At 35.4% G+C, this 21,495-nt stretch overlaps 1 protein-coding gene across 1 annotated transcript; it reads left to right on the plus strand.

Annotated features, from left to right (window-relative positions):
• Window positions 1-4,156: 4,156 nt before the first annotated feature.
• LOC308696105 (uncharacterized protein) lies at window positions 4,157-21,418 on the plus strand. The gene is made up of 46 exons (XM_081374496.1): window positions 4,157-4,221; window positions 4,319-4,371; window positions 5,307-5,345; window positions 5,457-5,475; window positions 5,646-5,705; window positions 5,811-5,876; window positions 5,988-6,071; window positions 6,165-6,254; window positions 6,372-6,431; window positions 6,498-6,563; window positions 6,713-6,799; window positions 6,930-7,019; window positions 7,157-7,243; window positions 7,335-7,412; window positions 8,633-8,722; window positions 8,871-8,933; window positions 10,890-10,952; window positions 11,124-11,183; window positions 11,323-11,397; window positions 11,553-11,639; window positions 11,710-11,787; window positions 11,876-11,938; window positions 12,619-12,708; window positions 14,700-14,789; window positions 14,874-14,963; window positions 15,213-15,302; window positions 15,469-15,558; window positions 15,677-15,739; window positions 15,837-15,896; window positions 15,983-16,042; window positions 16,201-16,266; window positions 17,469-17,555; window positions 17,641-17,721; window positions 17,807-17,875; window positions 18,121-18,210; window positions 18,326-18,403; window positions 18,481-18,570; window positions 18,776-18,865; window positions 18,961-19,050; window positions 19,443-19,589; window positions 19,762-19,851; window positions 19,955-20,044; window positions 20,190-20,294; window positions 20,426-20,476; window positions 20,604-20,630; window positions 20,737-21,418. The coding sequence occupies exons 5-46, from the start codon at window positions 5,654-5,656 to the stop codon at window positions 21,291-21,293; spliced, it is 3,780 nt and encodes a 1,259-aa protein (XP_081230622.1). The 5' UTR covers window positions 4,157-4,221; window positions 4,319-4,371; window positions 5,307-5,345; window positions 5,457-5,475; window positions 5,646-5,653; the 3' UTR covers window positions 21,294-21,418.
• Window positions 21,419-21,495: the final 77 nt, after the last annotated feature.

Raw genomic sequence — 21,495 nt, forward strand, 5'->3', positions numbered from 1 at the left:
ATCCTCCCATTCCCGTAATACGTCTAATATAAAGCCACTGCGTTTTGCAAATGTAAACTGATTTTACAAGCCTATTTAAATTAGGCTATGAAATCACCCACCCCATAAACACAAATGTACAACAATGCAGTTATTTTCCATTTGTTCAGCTTTTGTTTAACTTTAGCCTAATCACATAGCAGGAAATCAAATCCAGGACTTTGTTCAAACATTTTTGTTTACAGCATGGGAAGGTTACGTTCCTGTGATCTGCCAATACACTCTTACAAAGTGGCAAGGTTCTTATTGGCATGGATGGTTCCATTCCACAAAATATTTTTTATAGTGTAAAAAAAATTTATTTAGACTAATGTACTTCACACTGAGAAAAACATTGCTTTTGTGAAAAAAAAAAACTGTTCACTGGGGTACCAAAAATGGTTCCTGCAATGGAATCTGCAATGTTTATACAAATCATTCAAGCCATTCACTTTCCCTGTAGGCATTTCACACTTTTTTTTCAGGTATTTTTTCAATTTTACAAATTTAACCAATACAATTGGAAGTTGTAGTCATCCGTGTACTTCTTTCCTACTATTTTTCAAACAATATGTATTTGGACATACTACTCTTTTGGTGTACTAAGGAAGCATATTCAGATGCATTGGGGACCAGGATAGGAACAGCTAAATCTCCCATGATCACAACAGCGCAATATTTCTGAGCACTCACATTGACTACAAGGCCACCACTCTGACAATGGTCATTTAATTACATAATTAAACCATGGTCCTACAACAAAATCACTACCAAATAGTGGTATTCACTAAATTGTTTTATGCAGTCACTTCTTTTCCCCAACAGTGCTTGGATTTATGATTGTGGGGCACCCAAGGATCTTGGCCCCAATTACATATTGTGCAATTTGCCATTTGTTATTTCCAGATAACCTTTGCTCTAAATCTACTTTGATGCCACTCTGCAGTCACCATTGCTTGCATGTTACCATTGTTAGAGAATTAAACACTAAAATCCAAGTTGCTGCGCACAGTACCAAAGGCCACTGTAATTTCCCTTTTTAATAGTTGCCATGTAGCATCATCACAGAGTCTCCCATTAACCCTTTTCACTGTTTTGTTTTGTTTGAGGTGCACAGGACACACGGTTGAATATGAAGCTACCGAACAGTGATGAGATTTAACTGATGTCCTGTGTGTTTTCCTCACACAGATAATGGCTTAATAAAAAAAGATAGAGCTTTAATCTTAGCAATAAAAACTAAGCAGTAAACCATGTTCTGAGATGTTAATTGCTCTGCTCAGTGACAAGCATAATCATTTGAGCAGAGTGTATACGCATCACGTTCATATACATTGGGGAAAATAATGATTTGATCCCCTGCTGATTTTGTAAGTTTGCCCACTTACAAAGAAATGAAGGGTCTATAATTTTTATGGTAGGTTTATTTTAACGGATAGAGACAGAATATCAACAAAAAAATCCAGAAAAACACATTATATAAAGGTTATAAATTGATTTGCATTTCAGTAAGTAAAATAAGTATTTGATCCCCAAACAAAACATGCCTTAGTACTTGGCGGAGAAACCTTTGTTGGCAAGCACAGAGATCAGACGTTTCTTGTAGTTCACCAGATTTGTAAACATCTCAGGATGGATTTTGGTCCACCCCTCTTTACAGTCAGATAGCCTACTCTCAGATTCCGGTTTCTTGGCTGTCGCTTTGCAACTCAAAGTTTGAGCTCTCTCCACAGATTTTCTATGGGATTACGGTCTGTAGACTAGCTAGGCCACTCCAAGACTTTAATGTGCTTCTTCTTGAGCCACTCCTTTGTTGCCTGGGCGGTGTGTTTTGGGTCATTGTCATGCTGGAAGACCCATCCACGACCCATCCTCAGTGTTCTGGCTGAAGGATGGAGGTTCTCGTCCAAGATTTTGCGGTACATGGCCCCATCCATCGGCCCCTCAATACAGTGAAGTCGTCCATAACCTTAGCAGAGAAACAGCCCAAAAGCATGTTTCCACCTCCGTGCTTGACTGCAGGGATGGTGTTCTTGGGGTCATAGTCAGCATTTCTCTCCCTCCAAACACGGCGAGTTGAGTTGATGCCAAAGAGCTCAATTTTGGTCTCATCTGACCACAGCACTTTCTCTTTTCTCTTTTGGGTAAGCATATATGATCTTTGACCTGAGCATCCTTACTCTGCATTTCTCTGTATACATTTAATGTTGAAACTACCCATTACATAAAATATATTTCACAATACACTACACAAACCATATAGGTGACTTGCATTAAATTTTTATTTCAGCCCTAATAATTCCAAACTGTGAGTTCATGTATGATGCCAAATAAATTAAAATGTAGATAATATTTGACATTTTTAGATCAGTATTTTGATAAAATATTAAATATTTAAAAATTATTGTCGTCTATGAAGATTCTAGGTTCTGTTTTTTCTTCCATTTTTGGAAACACTTTTTTGTTTAGTTAACTGCTGATGAATTTGCATTACAAATAAAAGTACCATGTCATTGACATTTGCCACACTCAAAACCCCTCTGTTATCACCAAGCTCAGTGCTGGGTGTGCCTTATGTTCCTGACACATCTTCCTCTTGTGCAATATGATTTTTTTTTTTTGCAATGAAAGTCACTTACCACAGTGATATGAAGTTTGTTCTGATTCAAATAGTTCAGAGACAGTACACTGAAAATTTGTTTTTGGCAGCATCTTTTTGATGCTCAAACTTTGTGGCTTACACAAGAAATCGTTAAACAACTCTATGATGGTGGAAATAAACACAGATCCAATGATGACATCACAATTTTGACAAAACATATCCATATATTAAAGGCTCAGTCAGGGGCCAGTTCTCCTCTGGCCAACGAGCGAACAGTGTATGATTATGATTCAGGCAGCATTACAGGTCAGAAGTCAGATTGGATCAGAACATTCAGAATATTATCCAGTTCCATCTGGTTGGAAGTCGGAGTCATCACGCCGGTATGGAGATGAGATTGTTGAGGATCAGTGCCGATTGCTGTCCCGTCGATGAAGCCTTTACAGGGCTGATGAGGTTGGCACTTCAGGGATGCGTCATGGATGGGTCCAGGCGCAGGTCCACCATCTCAGGCCCGGGGTGGGTAATCGGAAGAATCGGGAGAATTCCCGGTGGGCCGCTTCACTTTTGGGCCGGTCGAGGATTTTTTTTTATTATTATTATTATTATTATTATTTTTTCACATTTGTCACGTTAGTTACCTTACACGTTCCGCATTCTGACACCGCAGCACTGATCTATATAGATCAGTGCACCGCAGCGCGCAGCCTCTGCATGGGTTGTACCATGTGAGGGAGTTCTCCCCTCCCCTCCTATAGAGTTGGTTGGGTCTATAGTCCGTCTTTCCAAAACGTTTTCTCAGGTAGGCTACCGCGGCACCGCCGGCGCCTACCGATAGCTGGGCCGGTGTCGTGCCGAAAAGTGATGGTCTGCCGAAAATTGATTGCATTATTTATTGCAATAAGTAGAGGCTTCAATCATTTTGTTATAAGTAGAATACTGTATTTTATGGGTTGCTACCGATAGCTGGGCCGGCCCTACCGTAACGGTACGCGTCAAGGAGGATGGATGGGAGGAAGAGGCCAGGAGGTATGGAAGCTTTTTTCCGCCACAGAATAAATCATTTTAAAAGATAATTGCGACTTTTTATCTCACAATTGCGAGTTTACATAAAAAGTCAGAATTGCGTCAAATAAAGTCGCAATTGCGTGTTATAACGTCAGAATTGCGAGATATAAAGTCAGAATTGCGTGAAATAAAGTGCTGGAAAAGAGAGAGTCAATCATTTCTGTTGCAACATCAGAATACAGCAGAATAAAACTGCATGTACATGATTAAGACATGTAAGATGTTGTGACAGTGCAGATGACAAATGGCAAAATGTGTTATTTGGCCCAAAGAAAGTAATGTCTTTGGTCATATAAGGAGTTAGTCAGAACTACATTAGCTAAGTCAGTCTACTGATGCTTTCTTCCGGCATGAGAGGTAAAATAACCCAGTAAAAATGAGAATTGGGCAATAACGGACCAGTGTGTTTTTCATATATAAAGCACACAAGTTCACTGTGATAGTACATTCACACACAGCAATGGGGTGGATAGATAATCTCCTGATTTGTTCTTTCCTAGTGTCTGTTTACCTGCTGACACAGGCTAAATGTGGTAAGCATTTCTTCCATTGTTCTGTCTGTCTCCTTTCTATGAGAGAAAGAAATAATTGTAAGACATAGAGTGCATTGATATTTTCATTGTGATTTAGGTCCTGTGAATGCAGCCTCATCTAGGAGTGATGAAAAATACACTTCGTTTGAGGTGGGTTTCAAGTGTAACTGGTTAAACAGACATGCCTTTTTTCAGATATGACTTCTTGTATTGTCATATGACTTCAGTTTACAAGTATACGTGAAGTATATCAGTATACAATCACACCGTTTAAATATTTGGGGTTGTTAAAATTTTTAAATATTTTTGAAAGAAATCTCTTGTGCTCACAAAGGCTGCATTTATTTAATCAGAAAAACAGTAATAATGTGAAATAATGTTACATTTTAAAAATAACTTTTCTAATTTATTTATTTATTTATGTTATTTTAAAAATTAAATGTATTACTGTGATGGCAAAGCTCAATTTTCAGCATCTCTTCATTCTTCATTCTATGCTGATTTGGTGCCCAAGAAACATTTATTATTATTATCAATGTTGAGCACATTGTGCTGCTTAATATTTGTGTGGCTACAGTGATACACTCTTTGATGAATAGAAATAACAGATTTTTTTACATTAAATGTTTTTTTGCAACATTATAAATACTGTCACTTTTAATCAATTTAATGCATCCTGGTTAAATAAAAGTATTCATTTATTTCTACAAAAATTACTGAACCCAAACTTTTATGCCAAGTCAAGTCACCTTAATTTATATAACGCTTTATATAATATAGATTGTTTCAAAGTGGTTTCACAGCAATAAACAGGAAAAGAACAGAATCAATTATGCATTATTTATTATTTAAATTCTGTTGTAAAGCAGCTCTGCAAAGTCAGTTCAGTGTGGATTCAGTGGTATGCAAGACGTTTAACTGGTAGTGTAAATGAGAAGTTTCTAACACAAAAATGCAGCTTGAGAATATATGTATATATATATCATTGGCAAATTGTATATTTATATATTGTAAGGTCTTTCATACTGTAAAAACTGAACAAATCACTAATTTTAGTCTAAAGTGAAAATTTCCACTCATTTTAGGCACGCAGGGATTTCACAAGAGAAAGAAGAGCCGTAGAGGTGAGCCTGTTTTAATCTTTTGTTTTTTTGGATATTAGTTTTATAGGCATGCACTTTTAAATTTACGTTGTTAAAAAAAATGACCTTTTTCATTATCGTTCTGTAAACTAGCCTACTAAGGACTATTCAGGTATGTGAATTATATTTTATTCAAAACCATTTTATTCAGATATTAAACCAATTTGGAGATTAGGTTAGTTTTCACCCCAGGCCAGTTCTACCAGCTTGAAGTTTCCATCCCAGTAAAACATTGTACAACATGACTAAAAAGTGTCAGTCTTATCATCTGTACTTATTTAGGCCGAACGATGATGATTACATGTTGGGATTCTTACAAAGTAGCGAAGGATAATATTGATGGTGAGTCAACCATCTTCATCTACTCAAACTTAAAAGTATCAACTATGCAGTTGCATTTTGCACTCATATTCATCACACTGTTTATATTGGTGGACATGTTTTCAGGTCTTAAAAGGCAACTGGAGGATCTTTTTAAACAAGTCAGTGCCACCAAGAGTCCAGCCAAGGATGGTATGTTGAACATAGCTGCTTTAAAATAATGAAAGAAGTCTCCTTTTTTAAAAACATATTGTGAAAAGACAATAGATTGACACTTATTACCCTTGTTTTCCACCCATTCAGTCTTAAACATTCTCCAGAAAGTCATCGACCTACAGGAGATGGATGCGTTAATAAACACTGAGAAAGATCGCGCAAGGATTGAAAGTGTGTTCCAACAATATTACAATATTTTATTATTAACTTGAAAACCTGTACATTTCCTGTGAATAGACATGCAGGTATTTTAAAAATCAACAGGACTGGAGAAGCGTCGACAGGAAGCAGAGAGAGACTTGTTAGAGATGAAGAAAAAAATGTCAGGAAGTGTTGAAATTTTCAAGCGTGCAGGTACAGAGACACCCCACCCAATGTGCATGAAGCAATACCACACTGACACTATTTTGAGCCCTTGCTCAATTCTTAACCAGCAGGACTAGAAGTAATTGTTTTTGTTTTTTCCTCTAGTTTCACAGATAAGCTCAGAGGCATTGAAAAGTGATAAGGCAACATCAACCTCTCTTAATGGTGTGTATGATGACAATATGTTACTTTACAGTTGGTTTTGCACATTCTTATGTATCTAATCCACAGAATTAAAGAAATACCTGGAAGACAAGCTCAAACAACCAGGGGAACAAGGTGGCATTGCAAACCAAGGTGAGTTTAATGAGGATGAGAACAGTGGAGCCTTTGGATCAGAAATACTTTTATCAATGATTGTGGATAAAGTTTTTTTGAAAACGTGGCATTGCAGTTTGAGTCTTTTCCTCAATAGATGACTCAATACAGTTTGTTTTGTTTTTTAGTCCTGCAGATTGTTACATTGCAAATAGAGGCGATAGAACTAAAGACACGTCTCTCTGGTAAATATAAGATGCAAGTGCAGATCGATGGTGAGTGTTCATTCTTTGATGTTTACAAAATCCATATTAGGCTAGGAATTGTGAAGTTGCAGTTGTGAGATGATCTGAATGGATCATTTTATATGTGCACAATCATTTAATCTCATTTAATGTTTACCAGTAATTAAAAGCAGACTGGGGCACAAAAGTGGCCTCCTATCAGATTTGAAAGAGGAACGAGAAGAGAGGAAAGAAAACATGCAAAAAATTGGTATGTTATTATTCAGTGTTTGTTTTCTTTTTCTTTTTGTAGCTCCACAATAAATGTGTAGTATCTATAATCCATGTTATGTGACAAATAACTTGTGAGATCTGCTGCATTTCCTTCCTTTCCTTATGGATTCACAGATAAACTCATTGCAACACTGGAGAAAGAAATATTGGACCTGAATACTGAATTATCAGCACTTAACCAAACACTTGCTCAGCTTATTGGTACTGGAATCAAACTAGTATTGATTTATGTATTATTTTGAATTTAGATGTGAATCAATATTTCATCCTGCCAATGACTTGTATCTTGTAGGACAGACAAATGAATTTGATGGCAAAAGAACTGAAGTAATTGATCAGATTGCCAAATTGAAGGGAAAAGATGAGTTAAGTAAGTTTCTTTCATTTTAATATAGCTGATTCTCATTTTTCATGAATTATTCTATTTCGTGAGTTCTAGTCTTACTAGGGGGTGTAAGAATATATTGTGTCTCAATATCGCAATACATACATGCAACAATATTGTGGATAGTGACAATTTGTATTGTGTATAGTTCACCCAAAATAAAAATTACTCTGTTGGTCCTGATAATGCCAAATGTCTTATGTTACCAGTAAAAAGTGGCCTACATTATTTTAAATACAGTGCTATGCATAAGTTTAGACACCCATGCTAAAGTTGACTAAAAAGAGGAATAAAAAATCATCTTTTGGAAATTGAACTTAATGCCTTAATTTAAAAAATGAGGAAAAATCCAACCTTTAAGGACACCAATTTTCTTTGTGAATGAATAATGTATCATAAATAAATAAATGTTCTTCCTTAAAATACAGGGTGCATAAGTTTGGACACCCCTATGTTAAATTCCCATAGAGGCAGGCAGATTTTTATTTTTAAAGGCCAGTTACTTCATGGATCCAGGATACTATGCATCCTGATAAAGTTCCCTTGGCCTTTGGAATTAAAATAGCCCCACATCATCACATAGCCTTCACCATACCGAGAGATTGGCATGGTTTTATTTCAGTTAGCCTAATAGCTAGTTTGATTTGCATTGAGAGATGATCTTATGGAAAATACTCCATGCCAATCTCTCGGTATGGTGAAGGCTATGTGATGATGTGGGGCTATTTTAATTCCAAAGGCCAAGGGAACTTTATCAGGATGCATAGTATCCTGGATCCATGAAGTAACTGGCCTTTAAAAATAAAAATCTGCCTGCCTCTATGGGAATTTAACATAGGGGTGTCCAAACTTATGCACCCTGTATTTTAAGGAAGAACATTTATTTATTTACCATACAGTATTCATTCACAAAGAAAATTGGTGTCCTTAAAGGTTGGATTTTTCCTCATTTTTTAAATTAAGGCATTAAGTTCAATTTCCAAAAGATGCCTATTCATTTCCACCCCCAATGTAATACCAAATGTGGCATTTTAACAGTACATTTGTTAACCTTTTACCATATGTCTTGGAGTATCGCAATAATATTGTATCGTGACTTCGGTATTGTGATGTGTATCAAATTGTGACATGAGGGTATCGTTACACCCCTAAGTTTTACTGTTGCATCATCAGTAATATTATACTTTTTTTGGTGCTATTTTTAGTTTCAAGAATTCTTACACTCCAGTTTGAATTTATGGAGGCGCTAATCACTGCACAGGGACAAAAGAAAGCAGACGAATTTAAGATAGATGGTGAGATCTGAATGGTTTTTAATTATTATTATTTAAAATATATATATATATTATTTTGATTGATTGATTGATTGATTGACAGGCTTTAAAAAGCAGCTTTAACAGAATTGTGATGTTTGTGTGTGATTTTTGGGTTATGCCTTCTCAGATCTCCAGAAAGAGCTTGAAAAGGAGAAGGACAGGGCACTTTATTTGGATACTGACAACAAACGTAAGATCGATATATCATCTTGTAATTACTTGCCAACTAGGGATGCTTTTAACAGGGTTTCCGCGGGGCATTAAAAAGCATTAAAAGTCATTAAATGGATTTTGCGATAATTAAGGCCTTAAATGGCATTAAAAAGCATTAAATTGAAATCGTACAGGCATTAAATTTTTTTTATGGTTTTGAAGAAAATGTTATATTACCAATTTATTTGAATAGTCTTCATGATTAATAATTTTTATTTGCTGTCGTCGCAAAATGTACGTTAGTGTGATTAAAAACACGCGGAAACAGTTTGGTGATTGCCTCCGGCCGGAGCAAAGTTGCGGAGGTGGCGAGTAATTTTGGACAGCAGGAACAACAGGAATAAAACTAGACCAGAAAACTGGGAAAGTGCATGGAAGACAAACAATTTAGAACATGGTTGGTGGTCAAAATAAAGAAGGATTTTGCAGCGTTTGTAAAAATGTATTTAAATTGGGTAGCTATGGGAATCAATGGCGTAAAATCTCATATGCAGTCTGACAGCCACAGGTCGACGGTAAAAGGCAGACAGCAATTAACTATGTGTAGTAACGTTCCCTCATCAGCTCGACATCCGCTGTTGAAGCTCACTTTGCGTTTTTTAACGCGTTAACGCATGAGATTATTTTTGTCCAGTTTAACGCGTTAAAATATTTAACGCAAACGCAGCATTCGTTAATTTTTGTCACCCCTTGGGTAGCGTTACATTATATGATCCCGCTCTTATTCATGTAAATGCTTTTAAACGCGCTGCCTGCGAATGTCATATGTAACACACACACACACACACACACACAGAGAGAGAGAGAAAGACGCGCGCCAGATCGTGCGCACAGACTGCGCACCAGAAAACGGTCCTCTTTCGCGCAACGAACAATAACACACAATTTTGCCAAAATGTCTGTTTTGTGAGTATCCTCATAAAATAAGAGCAGTCTTAAATTAGTGAAATAAAGTCTTTAATGAACGCAAAGACTTGTGAGAGAATGAGGCGCGTGTTAGATCCGTGTTTCTGTCAGCAGCTGCTCTTAAAGGGACAGCAGCCAATAAAGCTTTCTGTCAGTAAAGTTAATCACAGAACAAAGGCACCAGAGAAAATTACTCACTGCTATTGACTAAAGAACTCTTGTAGCTTTAATAAGCATTAGTCTATATTTAATCTATAATTTATGCTGTGCAGACTGTTTGATAATGTATGTTAGACAGGAAGGCCAAAGGTAAATATGACATTTATTATAGGTTTATGTGAGGATTGTTTGTTAAGTTCACTTAAATTAAAAGTTGTCATATTTTTTTTAAGCCTAATGTTAAAAACTTGATAGCTTTTAATTAATTACACTGTAATGTTGGATGGCTATAATTAATGTTTAAAATTAGGGGGGAGAAATAATTTTTATCCAGATATCAATAGCTGTAGCCTAATTAGTATCAGTGAGACTGGCCTTTATGTTGTCTCTACATTCATTTGTAGATTAACTGTGAAATGATTACATTATAAAATATATAAATCTAAACAAATGTAAGTGTTTTAATTGCGTAAAAAACGTGTGATTAATCAAGTTAATATATATAATATATATACATGCATACATAATATCCGTGGTTAGTCATGGGTCGTGTATGGCATTAAAAATAAAAAAATGGCATTAAAAAGGCATTAAAAAGGCATTAAATTTAAATTGAAGATTCCTGCAGAAACCCTGTTTAAAACAATCATTTATATCCCACTGATGAATAAAACTTTTTCTATGTATGTTTACATTAATTTAAATGTACATTTATTCATTTAGCAGATGCTTTTGTGAGAAATCTTACAAATGAGAAAAATCTGAAGCAATTTATCATAAGAGCCAACAATATTCATTGTATATTGGGTCCTTCATTCCAAAATCAAACATAGATTGTTGAGTGATCTGTAATCTTTTCTACACCCAGGTTTACGCAGAAAGCTGATTGACCAGATAGAACAATGCGAAGACATGATGAAGATGTACACGAGTAAGACATTTTACTCTCCTTTCCTCCCATCAAGTGACAATATGAAAGATTTGTTGACATGAAAGCAACAAAATACATTTTAAATGTAGATTTAATTAAAAACATAAAGGTCCATCTCACGATTATTGTGTTGTGATTATTATTTATTTATGTATGAATCATCTTTTCCAGATACAGACACTGACCTGGGTGCTCAAGTAAATAAAATAACAGATTCAACCTTAAAGACAGGCAAGTTGAGTGAAATTTTAGAGACACATGAAATATGAAATATAAAATATATATATATTATTTTTACCCCCATTATTTTCAGTTGAAATTAATATACATTAGTTATTTTAATATACATGGCAACATTCCATTTCCACAGCCGTCCAGATTATTTTGCTGAGCTTTGAAATAGACACCTTAACGAAACAAATTAAAGCATCTTCATCTAATGATGGTATGTCTCTCTGAACCTTTTTTGTACTTGTGATTCTGTCAGCTTGAAAAGCAATCCGCATTAAAAAATCATTCTGCTAATTGTACTATTTTTAGTAATTTTAGTTTGTAATAAAATAATATTTATTCTATTTTTGTACTTTGAACATTCTATAGATGTGAAGCGATTACGGGATGAAAAACTCAAAGAACTTAAGGCAAAAAAGGAGGAACTTCAGAAAAGTGACTCTAGCTCTGAGAAAAGTGAGACATGGTTCTCTTTGCATTAATATCTGCCATAAAGTTTTGTGTACTGATTGCCTCTGCTTGTCAGTTCTTGAGGTGATAACGCAGATGGAGGGAATCTGGAAGCTACAGAACCAAGATCCAGATAACTTAAATCAAATCAGCAGTGAGTGTATACAGTACACATGCAGTAATTATGTACTAATGGGAAAAATGAACAGTAAATTTCAACTCATGTTCTATTCTGGTTTCAGAGCTGCAAAAGGATCTCTTGAAATTTATTTCAGAATTAGACGATAAAACGTCTGCAAAACCAAGTGAGTGGAGAATTATGGTTCTTGTTTGTACCTAAGGCTTGTGTTATTTGAAGTTGTTTACACTCATATTAGGCCAGTTTCACAAACAAAGCTTAAGACTATAGTCCCAGGCTAAAATGCATGTTTCAGCTGCTTTAACTGAAAGCAACTTGCACTGACATATCTTAAAATTATGTCAGTGTCATTGTTTTGTCTCAAGATGCACACCTGTTATGTTTTTTCTAAGGCACTTTTATAAAAAAGTACTTAAATGTCCTAACTGAACTAAGGCTTAATCTAAGTCTCGTCTGTGAAACCAGGCCATATATAGTTCAATAATTACACTTTCTGAAACCTTAAGGCCAGTTCACACCAAGGATGATTACTATGATAAAGACGTAAATCAATAGCTGAGTCCACAGCACAACTGATGAACAATAAAAACATTGACCAATTAGAATCCATCCTGCTTTAAAGAGCTGAAGCATTTAAAGCAGCAGACAACATAACTGCAGGGCGTACTTATATTAAACAAAACATTATCATGAGTTTGTTGTGCATGCTATCTTTATAGGTGTGATCATTTGTGGTGTGAATGGGCCTTTTTGAGTAATACATTAGCTTAAATCAGTTAATCTAAATTTTATTATACCAAATTCATAATCAATATTACTTTTTTTTATTTTTTATGTTTGCCTCAGTGCTGAAAATCTTGGCTCTCCAGTCTGATGTAACCTGGATAAAGGAAATGCTGAAAACAGTGACTACACAGGCTGAGATGAAGAAAATTGGTTAGCACTGATACTTTAAAGAACTTTTAAAAGTGTTGATATTTCTTAAAGGGATCATGACATGAGAAATCAAATTTGCCTTTATCTTTTGACATATAAGAGGTTTTTGTACCATTAACTCTTTCCCCTTTTTAGCGCAATTTTCCACCGGACAAAATTGCTATTGTTAACTCATGATTTCTGTTCTGTCTGTGCGCACCAATCTTGCACTTCTATCTACTCCTCAACCAGACCACCTAGAGACTTCGGGTTTTCGGCATTATGTTAAGGAAGGTCTAATCTTGGGAACGCACAAAAAAAATCCAGGAAAATATTTACTATCTCTTAGTGTTGTGATCCCATGAGGTCAGAAAATTGCGATAAAACACTCACCGAGTTTTTATTACTTGTTTTGATCATTTTCACAAAATTTTCATGGCCCCCAGAATATCTGGCTGTATGAATATCTGAACATGCAATATATTCAAAAGAAAGAAAAGAGCCTCTGCTTTTAAACAAACAAACACACACACACACACACACAACGTTTTATTCTAGCTTCGTGCATTATTTATTTTTTATCAACACTTAAATGTGGGTAAGTTTCATTAAAAAAGCAACATTTTGCATCAACGCATTTTTGTCAAAGACAACATCGAGATGGGATTCAGAATGATGATCAAAACATAGATGGAGTAGGCTAGATAGAGTCCATCAACACCCCCAAAGCTTCGTCCTGGGTCGGCATTTCATTCGACGATTTATATGCTGTTTAATGTTGATGATCGCGTTATTTTACATAAGCATCTGCTTACATATGATATTCCTTGTTTCTTCTTCTTTTCACCTCTGTTTTGATGTGGAGATTCTGTACTCTTTCAGAAGATGTCATAGCGCCCCCACCGTATAACAGTGAAAACACGGAAAGCCGGAAAATTACGTCAATGGCGGGAATGCGTTGTCTCATAAATGAGGATTAAAACATCCTCCTCATAATAAACAAAGCATTTGTTTAATCAAGCTTCAAAAGCTCTGTCTTGTTATAATATTGTAGGATCTGTGACGTCACGCTGGCAAATACATTTGCATACAACTGCATCGACGAATAGTCATACATCGTCACACCATATATAGGCCCCGCCCACTGGTGTTCAACCGCTTAACGGCTGACATGACATTTGCCTACACTGGATGTGAGTGTCGTGTCGCGTCAAAAGCAAATAGAACTCATTATTATAATCACTGATGCTATACACACTGGATACAGTATACAGATTAGCGATTCGGTAGTTTCTTACATACTTTACGCGCTAGTCTGTCGACCACATGACAAACGGAAGAGTGAAGAACGTTTGCTTTGACGCATCCAATTTAAACAGTTTGTTTGCATCTCTGTAGAAACTTCAGAAGGATCCCAGCACCAAAAACAAATGGATGGTTTATTTTAATTCCGTCCCGGATCGCATCAGAAGATTATATGTTTGTTCGGAGAATTTTGTTTTGTAAACAAGGCACAGTGTAATGGAGAGTTCGCAAAGAAACTTGTTGAAAAATGAAGCTGCCAACTGTATCGAATCTGGCAGCAGCTGCATCACAAACCACAAGTAAATTATTACATAATGCTTTGTCTGTAAACCACGGTTTTATATGGATAATGTTTTCAAAACACTTACTTACGTGCAATAGGGAGTGGGTATTGATTCTGTTTCCTTTGCAATGACTTTAGCCAATCATAACAGTGGCAAGTCTTAAAGGAGCCGCCCCTTAAAAACTGATCATTTCAGACAGGGACAGAATGAGGATTAAAAATTGTTTTCCGCATACAGTATATATTGTTTATTTGTGCAAAAAAAAAATTCATTAACATTATAAGTGAACCTCAAGGTACTTATTAAAATAATAAAAAAATCCATTTCATGACCGCTTTAATATATTTTTTTTTTTACATGAGCAGATTGTATTTGTAACTGCTCAGGCTGGATTATTGCTATACTTACACTGACTTCTGACAGAGCTCCAAAAAGCACTGGATGACGTGGAACGTGTGCTGAAGGAAAAAAACAAAGAGCTGGCTGCTGCGACCGGTGACATCCGTCAGTTACGTGAGTGAAACCTTTCATTTTGACATTTGAGACAGTAACTAAATGGAAATCTAGTGGCCGGCCATTAAAATGCTTGATTTGCAGAGAGAGACATTGATCTTCGTAAGAATGAAGTTTCGATGCTGAAAAAGGAAAAGGACACAGTTGAACAGACTGCAAATCAGAGGATTAAAGGTTTCAGTTTCATCCTGTACATCAGTCAGCATTTGAAGTGGATCAAAACCTTACATCAAAGCTATAGGCTACATGAATTTTGAACAATACCCGTTCTTGTCTTAGGGCAACTTTGATTAACTTTTTTGATCCACTTCAAATGCTGACTACTGTATTTCATTTCAGTCACATGAATTCAACAACAATCCATGAATTGATTTTCATTATCATACTTTCTTTGATTAAAATTTATTACTCAATCTGTCACAGATCTTGAAGGTAAACTAAAAGAGAGTAATGAGGCATTGGATGATGCAAATAAAACTCTGAAAGAGAAGAATGCCACACTATCAGGACAAAGTAAGTGGACAAGCACTGAAGAGATTCAGCCAATCAGAAAATGATGTCGGTTTCCAATAATGATCAGGATTGGAAGATAAAACATGCATTTGTCGATTTGTCTGCCAATGTCCTGTCAGAACATCAGATCATTGCTTTATAACGTTGTAACCTCATGTCCCCCTAGTTACAAAGATTAACGAACTCATAGGCAAAGTGAAAACCTTGAAACAGCAAGAGGAAGAAAAAGAATCGCAAGTAAATGCTAGAATAGCTGGTGAGTTTTTTCAATCCCACGTATCCATCAGATACAACCTCCCTCACTTATTTAACAGTAAGCATATAAAAATTGGGTCTTTCCATTAATGAAAGAACACTTGATGTTGTTCTTTTAGAGCTTGAAAGTAAACTGATGAAGAAGGAGGAAGAAAATGCCCAAATTCGTGGCGATAATGAAAGTAAAACTTTCAGCAATAAAATCTTCAACAATATAGGGTATTTAAAGTCATTGTCTAAAGAACAATTCCCCTTCTTCCCAATTCTGTCTCTCTCTAGAGCTGAAAGAAAATTGTGTGGACACCAAATATTGCCCTGAACTTGAGGAGAAATATAAAGGTATGTATGTCAGCTTTATAGAGATTGTCCTTTCAGAACTTTCAGAGAGTTGTATAAACAGGATACTTGGTGGCTGTGTGTTACAGAAACGCAGGCTGAATATAACGATACCATTTCTAAATTGAACGATGTACTTCTTCAGAAGGGTGAGTGAAGCCTTAATTTATAATTAAATGAATGACAAAATTCATCACAAAATATTGTAATTAAAAAACATCATATTTTGTTAAACCTTATGTAAGTCTACTTCACTCTTATTTTGTCACATAATTCTCTCTCTCTCCAATGTTGTTGTTGTTTTCAGTTTTTATCATTAAAAATCTAATTGATGAAGTGGAGTATCTGGATAAGAAATCTGAACAAGGATTAGGTAATGAAGGATGTATATCTATTGATTCTGATATCACAAACTGCAATACTTTTAGACATACAGTACTGTGCAAAAGTCTTAGGCATGTTAATAAATATTTTGCTGTAGTGTGTCAGTAGGAAATATCGGTTCACATTTCCAAACATTCTTTTTGCCATTAATTGTAATAATCCAGTGAGATTTGCAAGGAGTCTGACAACAGCCGGTATAATCTGATCTCACCACCATCGAGTCCGTCTGTGATTACATGAAGAAACAGAAAAAACTGAGAAAGACTAAATCCAGAAGAACTGCGGGAACGTCTCCGAGATGCTTGAAGAAACCTTCCTGCAAAGCTACCTGAAAAACTATGCGCAAGTGTACCTGGACAAAAGCCGTTTTAAATGCAAAGGGTCGTTACACCATATTGATTTGAATTAGTTAATAGAAGTTAAATCATAAATAAATTAAATTTGTGATTTTATTTTTGAAAGCATTCTCACTTTACAGCATTTTAACACAAGTGCCAGTACTTTCCACAGTACTGTAGCTTTGCAAGAAGGTTTCTTCAAGCATCTCGGAGACGCCGTAGTTCTTCTGGATTTAGTTTGTCTCAGTTTTTACATATTAACATGCCTAAGACTTTTGCACAGTACTGTACATATAAAAAGAATTCTCTTCTGCTTACCAAGGCTGCATTTATTTGATCAAAAAATTAACTGTCTTCCATGTTTGTGCTGCTTAATGTTTTTGAGAAAACGGTGATCGTTTTTGAGGATTCTTTGATGTAAAGAACATTCAAATAACAGCATTTATTTAATATATTGTAACAATGTAAAATTCTTTACTGTCACCATTGATCAGTTTAATGTGTCCTTGCTAAATGTGTTAATTTCATAAAAAAAAACAAAAAAAAAAACGTACTGACCCCAAAACTTTTGACTTGTTGTGTACATTTCATACTATTTGACATCAGCAAGGCAGGTGTAAGACTTTCCATAATTATTCACATGAATGAGCATCATTGAACAAATTACGCACAGACCTAACAGACTATTTTCACTGCACCTTTCCTAGACCTTAACTTTCAGAATACCAAAAACGTATTAATCTATTAGACTTTTCACTTTATGTGAATTTAAATGAAAAATTAGTAAGGGGAAAAGACCAAGGTTTATGTGTTTTTGTTCCATTCGCTCCATCTATGGTTATCTGCTTTTCAGGAGTGAGCCAAGAACTGGAAGAAAAGAAACAAGAATTGAAGGAGGCAATGCAGCAATTGAAAACTGAGGGATCCATATCAACCAAAAGTGAGTGAAACCCCATTTTACAGAATTTTGGGCCTTCTTTATCTAAAGAGAGACCATTTCATACTTACACAATGGTTTATTACAGCTCTGGATGTACTTCAGTTACTAACTGAGCTATGGAAGCTGCAAGAAAATCCAACTGTAGAGAATTCAGAAAAGATTCAGCGTGAGTTGAAACAAATGCATTTCTTCCCTTTAAAAACATCTCATTCATTAGCTCACAGTTAGTGATTTTTCTTCTCTTCATTTAGAACTGGAAGCTAAAATAAATGGTTTGCTGACTGAGTTGAAAAACTCTGGAGAGAAGGGGCTTGAACTGAGTGAGTTTAATCTAATGTCCTTTTAAATTGCAATAGAGTAAAAACCTGTGGGTATCTTAATCTGTTTAATAATAGCATTGTAGCTCAAAGAGTGGAGCATGGTGCTTGCAATGCCAAAATCATGGGTTCGATTTTTTTTTTTTTTTAGGGAATGCATGAACTGATAAAATGCAATGTAAGACGCTCTGGATAAAAGCATCTGCCAAATGCATAAATTTAAATGTTTTTCTTGTAAATTCATACAGCCTTGAAGATCATTTCTATAAAGGAATCAATGTCCAGACTAAACCAAGCAAAAGGAAAAATGCAAGAGGAATACAAAATAGAAATCAATGGTAAGCCAATCTTAAATGCATCTATTGCCATTAAATGATCTGAAGAGTGCGGATTATTCATTTAAAATGAAAGTGGAAAGACTACTAAACTTTCTTTTTTTATGTTGTTGGTCAGGTCTAAAGAAGGAAATAGAGGACAAAGAAAAAGAGATTTTGCTTTTGAAGGCTAACTGTGATCAGTCCACTCAGCTGAGTAAGTTGTGTTAGTTCCTACCATGTACTCTGCATTTTAACCCAGTATATTGTTAATAAAAACATGTTGCTTTCCAGAGGACAGGATAACACAACTAGAGAAGGCGGCTGAGGAAAGCCAACAAAAATCGAAACAACTACAAGAAGAATCAAAGGATAAGATTGCAGGTACGTTTGATGTGCTATTAAGTTGTATAATAATGTTGAGACTCCTAAAGAACAGATCTTCATTAGAGGGAATGCATCCTGTTGGGATACAATCACAAATAACTTCAAAACTAAACCAGAGTTTTATTAAATATGAAAACAATTATGATGCTTAATAAACACAGATTTGTGTTATTAAATATTATCATTTCATTTTTTTTCTCAGCGCTAGAGAAACAAATTCAAACAAAGGACCAGCAGCTGGCAAACTCTGAAGATAAACTCCGGGAGACAAATGCTGAAAATGCTAATTTGGGTAAGAAAAAAGATTATTTATGTTTGATTCCACATTGTGTCACCTATGCATGACTGGTCATTCCAAGAATTTCAGTTTTGTGTCTTTTGTTTCAGTCAAAAAGCTGAACAGTCTGAATGATGATATAAAGAAAATCAGAGAGGAGAAAAATAATGCACTGCAGAAAGCAAATGAAGAAATCGCCGGTATGACGACACTATCAAAACACCAAAGACGTGCTTAAATTCATTATCTTTTATAATATTTTTCAGAATATTTTTTTAATGCTGACATGCTGAAAGACGCTCCAAAACAAAGAATAAAAATGACATAAAAGGATTTCTAGCAGCATGTGAGAAATAAACTACAATTATAGTGCTATGATGACATACTTCTAGTCCGTGTATGAAGTGAAGTATGGCTAATGGGGCTCTCTCTATAATACTCATTTCCACTGGAGACATTAAGTCTTTATGTGCTTTTAAATATTTAACCTCAAATTCGACACATTATGTGTGCAGTTTGCAGCATCAAGGTAGAATCAATTTGACCATCTCTTGTTTTAAATTTTCCTAACTTCATTTTTATGCACTGTCAGGTTTAAATGAGAAAGTGCAAAAACTGGAAAATGCGCGTGCTAAACAGGACCTGTACCTGAAGGAGAAGGATGATACCATTGCTAAATTGAAAGAGCTACGTGACAGTATGGAGCAAGAGCTTGAAAAAGTGAAGAAGAAAAACGAAGGTCAGTGAGAAGAGATTAAAAGGGTTTTTGAATATGTGGTTCATAAACTGGGGAAAATTCAGAAAACTGTCAATCAAATTAACCACAGATAAAAAAACTGATGATGCTGCAAATTGCACACTTGATGCATCATTACTCCTTTTTTTTTTTTTTTGGTTTTGTTGTTCTCCAGAACTAGTGACAGAGATTAAAACAAAGGACCAGCAACTTGCTAAAACTGAAGCCAAACTTAAGGAGATAAATGCTGCAAATCAAGACTTAAGTAAGAATAAAATCTAGTAATGAATGACAAGGTGTTCCAATATAAAATTGACAAAATGAATGCATTATAGTAATTGATTCTTTCTTTCTTCCTTTTGTTTTAGTTCGCAAGCAGGAGGAAAATGAAAGGGAACTAAGAAAAATCATAGAGGAGAAAAACATTTTGCAAAAAAAATCACAGGAAGAAATCTCTGGTATGACAATACTGTCAAAACACTCCAAGCCATGATAAAGTTCACATGTCCAATATGTTTTACACTTTTATATTGCATTACATTGATTTGGATTTTATAATTTGGTCTATTATATTTTATTCAAACCTCACTTTGACACTGGAAGCACAAAAACAAGACCTTGCTGAGAAGGACCAGAAACTCAAGGATCAGGACAAAAAAGTTGCTGAACTTCAAAATGAGTTAAAACAAGAGAAAGATAAATTCAACGGTGAGTGGGGTGCCACTATCTTTTGGTACAGTCAATAAACAATACAATGGTCAGGGTCCAAAAAACTTTGATTTTGCATGTATCTGTTGAAGGAAATCTGACAGGTTTTAATATTTTCACAATATTTATAGGTGTGGTCAGTGAGAATGAGAAACTTAGACAACAAGTGGATGAAATTGAGAGTGAGATATTTCCTTTTTTCCTGAGCAAAAAAAAAAACAAAAACAAAAACTATTTGCATTATTTATTATCAGAATTAACAGCATGCTTTTGTTTCTTTTATAACTCTTTTTTTATATTTTATTATAGAAGGAAAAAAAGAACCTCCAAAGGAAGGTAAGTTTATGATTTCAGTCTGGTTGTAATAAACAAAAAAACAATTAGTTACAGTCTGTAAAAATGCAATTAAACTGAAAAATGTCTCCCTGTGTGCCCATGCCAGAATGGCCGAGGTTTGACGCAAACACTGCCCACCGCAGACTCATCTTGTCGCAAAATGAGAAAGAGGCAAGAACCTCTTTATTTGCTCAGAGTGTACCTAACACCCCTGAGCGCTACGACACAGCTATTGCAGCTCTGGCAAAAGACCCATATAATTCTGGAAAACATTACTGGGAAATTGGGGTGGCTGGAAGAAATTGTTATGTTGTGGGAGCGGCCAAATCGTCCGCTCAGAGAAAAGGTATTCTGACATACGGCCCTTCGGCTGGCTATTGGGTTATTCTGAAGAAGAGAGATGGAGCACTTGTTGCCATTGACGACAAGAATGTTCAAATAAACGTTCGTGGAACACCTTCTGTAATTGGGATCCAGGTGGATTTTAAAAATAAAGAGGTAACTTTTTATGATGCAGTAAAGAAATTTGAAATCTTTAGGTTCACTGGCAATGAGGTGCAAGGTAACATTTACCCATATATTGAGACCTGCAGTGATTCCAATGAGCTTGACCCTCCCTTGGTCTTAAAGCAAGTTCAATCCATAGATTGGCTCAAGCAATGATCTCCATATATTAGGAGTCTGTTTATGTATGCAAAGAAAATGCTTTAAGATTTCGGATTTTTACTACTCTCAACTGCGTTCTTGAATGTCTTGCATCTTTCATTTTAATAAAGCATTTACATTTGAAAAACAATATGTTGGTGTCTTTTAACATTTAAAAGGATAAAGTCATGCAAAATCTGTCATCCTTTACTCACTTTCA

The sequence above is a fragment of the Scardinius erythrophthalmus genome (assembly GCF_964197995.2).
Source record: "Scardinius erythrophthalmus genome assembly, chromosome: 9".
In the NCBI taxonomy this organism is placed as follows: domain Eukaryota; kingdom Metazoa; phylum Chordata; class Actinopteri; order Cypriniformes; family Leuciscidae; genus Scardinius; species Scardinius erythrophthalmus.